Raw genomic sequence first — 4,904 nt, forward strand, 5'->3', positions numbered from 1 at the left:
GGGGGGACGGGTGGAAAATTGGCCTGCTCTGATTAGTTTGACCCAATTTTGGGTTGTTTTGTTACAAAACAAAAAGGGTGCGCTCAAATTGATACGAGTTGAGGGTGGGTGTAAATTTGGACCCAAATTTGGTTCATTTTGATTTTCGCAATTTCAAGAGTGGAGCAAAATTGTCCGCCAGGATTCAAATCTTCTCCCCGGGGCAAGAATTGTTCACTCAGGATTGCAGCCTTCTGTGGGACTCGCATGTTCTTTGATTGACCGGAAGCCATTGTTGAGATTTCCGTCTTGATTTTTTTTTCTCCGTTTTTGTTCTTTTTGGACCTGTTCCAAATCCAAATGCAGCATCGGGGCCCACGCAAGGTGGAAGATTGGAAATCCATGATGGCGTCTGCAATAAGGTGCCGGGTGGGCGTGGCCCGACAGGTTGTGGCGCTCCCTGTCGCGGGGGACTGGGGTGGGGTGGGGGGGGACAGGACGGGCGGCTGGATGGCTGGTGCTGGGGGGGTTGCGGGGGGCGGCTGGCGGGGTCAGGCCCGCGGGAAAACGGGGTCAGGCCCGCGTGTCCTGGGAAAGTTGCGCTCTTCATTTAAATGCGCACATGTTGCGGCCTTCTGGAGGCTGCGTCACTGCGCACGGTGACAGATGGCCGTGGGGCCATAACTATGGAGGCCCACCGCCGCCCTGCCACATTACCCCCCCCCCCCCTACTAGGGAGAGAGAGAGAGAGAGAGAGGGAAGCGTCTCTCAGCTGATCAGAAAGAGACGTGCGGAAGAAGAGGAAGGAGGAGTGTTGTGTGTGTGTGTGTGCGCGTGCGTGTACGCCAGAGAAGGAGAGAGAGGCAGCCTCCCAAGTTAACAGTTATCTATCTCCCTTCTTTGTTTGACAAGTTTCATTTGACTCATTTGAATTCCCAGTGCTCATCATATCCAAATTTTCGGTGGCCTGCAATAATAGGAAATCGACATTTTAGGAATGACAGAAGAACTCGTTGACCGACGTGTTTTTTTTTTTTTTTTTTTTTTTTTTTTTGAGGGGTGGGGTGGGGTTGGCGGCGGGGGTGTTCAACCGTACCACCGGTGTAGCGTGGCGGCGGCAAGCTCTCCCGGCGGTGTCCGTCAATGAAACATGCTCGCTTGGCAGATGGTGGCCGCGAGAGGGCGCCACATCCTCGCTACAACAGTGGAGCCACTTGCCAAGTGAACACGGCGCGCACACAGAAAAATGACGACTTGAATCCGCTTTGGTTTAGGAATCGTCGAGCTTGTGGGACGTCGCGCTCTAACGTCGACCTCGATGGGTTCGAGCGAACGTGAACGCGTCGTGAACGTCAAGTGGTGCGACTCAAGAAACGAAGGCAAAAATATGGACGTCGAAGCTCCAAAGGCAACAGCGGCTCCATTAAAAAAAAAAAAAAAAAAAAAAAAAAGGATGTGTTGACGCTTATGTTTATTATTATTAATTATTTTCATTTTATATTTGAGCATGATATTCTTTTGTGTTACAGTTACCTAGGTTATATATTCCGTTTAATAATTGCTCAAACAAGTTTATGTGGATATTGTCTGATTGGCTGAAGGAAACCCGGAAGTGTTTGAGTTCCCGGAAAAAGCTGTGTTCTCGTTCGTTCGGCAGTTGCGGAGCAGGCGTTGAAAAGCTGCGGTCAAAGGATTCCATCTCTCCTTTTGCCCATTCTTAAAGTAGAGCTATCCACAAAAAAAAAAAAAACATACGAACACCTCAACTTACAGCAATCAACGTCAGTGTTACAGAGAGATCCGTTTTAGATATGTCCGAGGTTTTGATTAAGATATCCTTTGTTTGTCCCACAATGGGGAAATTTACAGTCCACAGCAGTAAGATAATGGGTAGAAAGAAGAAAGCTGAAAAGAAAACAAACACCGTTCAATTAAGTGCAATATAAATACAGATATGGATAAGGTCGCAGTGCTATTTACAATTGTCTTCCACATTATGTGTCTCTCCTTCTTGCAGCGCGGGTGTAACAGTCTCTGGCTGAAGGAGCTACCTAGTGCTGTCAGGGCGGGCTGAACAATAGGTAATATATATACATTATAATATATATAATAAGTAATATAATAGGTGAACTACCCTTGTATTTCGATATTAGTAGTCTATGTGACGAATATCTGCCAGAGTTTTAAAAATGTCTTTCAGCGTTGTGTTCCTGTTCAATGCTTCTGCTGAGCGCACGTGCACCCCGCATAAGCTCCTTAGCGACGGTCCACGCGCACAGCAGCGGGCCAATCAGGAGAAGGCTGAACGATCCCCCCCCCACACACACACTAACACACTTTGGGTGTCTTCACACCTGTGGAGAGCACTCGTGCAGGATGCTCGCACTCTGACGCTTCCTCGCCGCGTCGTCTTGGTCTTGTTCTTCCCGTCGCGTCGTCTCGCGATGCTTCCCGGGGACGCGAGCGGGCCCGAGCCTCGCCGCGTGTCGCTGCCGCTAACGACGCTAACGCTGTCCCCGCCGAGCTGCCGCCGCTTGCTGCCGCACTTGGCCGGAAGGCGGCAGCGCTCGGTCGCCGCGCCCGAGCGCCGCGTCAACTGCGTCCTGGTGGGGGATGGCGCGGTGGGCAAGACCAGCCTGGTCATCAGCTACACCACCAACGGCTACCCCGCCGGATACGTGCCCACCGCCCTCGACAACTTCACAGGTACGAGCTGGTGGCCTACGGGCGCTTTGAGTTGGCGATGCTCTGACCACCCTCTCGCCCCCGCCCCTCCCCTCCATTTTGTCATGTAGGAAAACTATAATTGCCCAAAAGTCAATGATTTATGACCCTCACCCCCCTCCCGACACACACATTATAACCGCATGACTTAACGACTGGTTAGCGCGTCGTCCTTACACTGCACAGGTCCGGGGTTCGGTCCTTCCTTTGTGGAATTTTGCATGTTCTCCACAGGCCGGCGTGGATTTTCTCCGGACACTCCGCTTTCTTGCCACATTCCAAGAACCCGCATGGTAGATTCATGGAAAACTGCCCTGTGAGTGGCTGGCAACCAATTTGTGGTTGCTTAAGCAAAATATGGTCTGAACACGGGCTTGTGTCTTGAAAAACTCCCAAGTCGGGTCACTCTTACTTCAAAGCATTGTATTAAGAATACTGCAGAAAAATATGTCATAAAACTACAAAATAACCACACTTTTCCTGCAATAAAAACTCAATTTGGTCATAAATCACCGGGTTCAAAGGAATATATCACCTTCCACAAATGTCAGCGCCATCACCAACTATTCCTTCCAAGTTGAGGGAGTGAAACATCTATTTTGTTGACATGAGCTTGTGAATTAGCATCACCTGAGCTAGCCAAGCCCCCGACAGCTTATTCTACTCAAGCCTAGCTTGAGCTAGCCAAGCCCTTTATAGCTTATTCTACGCTAACCAATCTTGAGCTAGCCAAGCTCTCTGTAGCTTATTCTACGCTAGCACAGCTAAGTCCTCGATAGTTTATTCTATGCTAGTTTAGCTTGCCTGAGCTAGCATATCCTCTGTCTCCTCAGCTGTGGTGGTGGTGGACGGCGTGCCAATCAAACTGCAGCTGTGCGACACGGCAGGCCAGGTACAAGGCGCAAATGCATGTCTGTTATTTTCACTGCACTACTGCCTCTGTAATGTGAATTCTCCTGTCTGTGCCGTCACAATAGAAATGGGGAACTAGCGATGGATCCATCAATGTAAGTAATCAGTTATCAGCCAGCCATTGTAGCAGTGAGTATATGAGCGAATCACTTTTAGCTTCCCAACTTGTTTTCGATTTTTTTTTTTTTAAATTTTGCCCCTGAAGCTGGTTTGACATTGCAAAAAATTGAAGCACAGACACTTGAGTAGACAAATGCCCGATACTAAAATTGTGTAACAGATTTTAATCATTGCATGTGGGTGAAGCACGGTGGTGAATTTTGTTGACTCACCGTGAAACAGGAAACTCTCAAATGTAAACCAACCACAATTAAAGGAAAAAAAACCCCGAAAACTTCTTTCCATTTCCACTTGCAAGTTGTAGCCAAGATTCTCAAGAATACTTGCCCAAATTGACACAGGAGCCCGCCGTTTTGGTTTGGCCCCTTCCATACTTGCCCTGAGTCTGGTGCACGAGACAATCAACCGGTTGTATTGTCATGACAGATGAACTGATCCTGACCGAGTTTGGTTCCTCCCAGGATGAACTAGAGCGTCTACGACCGCTCTGCTACCGAAGCGCCGACGTCTTCCTGCTGTGCTACAGCGTGGTCCGACCCGCTTCCTTCCTCAATCTGACCCGGCGCTGGGTGCCCGAGATCCGTCGGCACTGTCCCGGCACGCCTCTCGTCCTGGTGGGCACCCAGCTGGACCTGCGAGAAGACGTGCAAGTTCTGATCAGACTGGCCCAGAACCAGGAGCATCCGGTGGGCTCGGAAGAGGGCCGGCAGCTGGCCCAGCAGCTGGGGGGCACCCGCTCGAAATGTCGGCGAAGACCTTAGCGCCGGTAGCGTGTGGCCACAGAGACTGACCCTCGAGAGGAAGACTCCCGACAAGATCAAGAAGCTCTCTGAGGCTTGGCGCAGGAAGATCCGATGTCTGTTGGGGGAACAGAATTGCGAACAGTTGACTGCGTGATCAAATCAAGACGCTGACTGTCGGAAAGATCCTACAACTTGAGACGGTGTCTGCGTGTCGGCACCGAAGCACGTCTGTCTGTCTAGCTAGCTAAGTAGCTAGCTAGCCACCTTGCTCTCTAGCTTTATCTAGCTAGCTAGCTACACCTTGCTCTCTAGCTTTATCTAACTAGCTACCTAGCTACCTCGCTCTCTAGCTTTATCTAGCTAGCTAGCTAGCTAGCCATGTCCTTTTTGTGGCTAAAGCGCCCTCCCCTTTGAAAGCCACGGTGG

At 50.2% G+C, this 4,904-nt stretch overlaps 1 protein-coding gene across 1 annotated transcript; it reads left to right on the forward strand.

Annotated features, from left to right (window-relative positions):
* Positions 1-2,106: 2,106 nt before the first annotated feature.
* On the forward strand, positions 2,107-4,821 carry LOC109512648 (rho-related GTP-binding protein RhoU-like). The gene is given in 5 exon segments (XM_019864532.1): positions 2,107-2,685; positions 3,537-3,595; positions 3,681-3,710; positions 4,197-4,468; positions 4,470-4,821. Coding segments are annotated over 5 exon segments (1,041 nt in total). The 5' UTR covers positions 2,107-2,168; the 3' UTR covers positions 4,633-4,821.
* The last annotated feature ends 83 nt before the right edge of the window (positions 4,822-4,904 follow it).

This window comes from Hippocampus comes, unplaced genomic scaffold, assembly GCF_001891065.2.
Source record: "Hippocampus comes isolate QL1 unplaced genomic scaffold, H_comes_QL1_v1.1 scaffold371, whole genome shotgun sequence".
NCBI classification, from domain to species: Eukaryota; Metazoa; Chordata; class Actinopteri; order Syngnathiformes; family Syngnathidae; genus Hippocampus; species Hippocampus comes.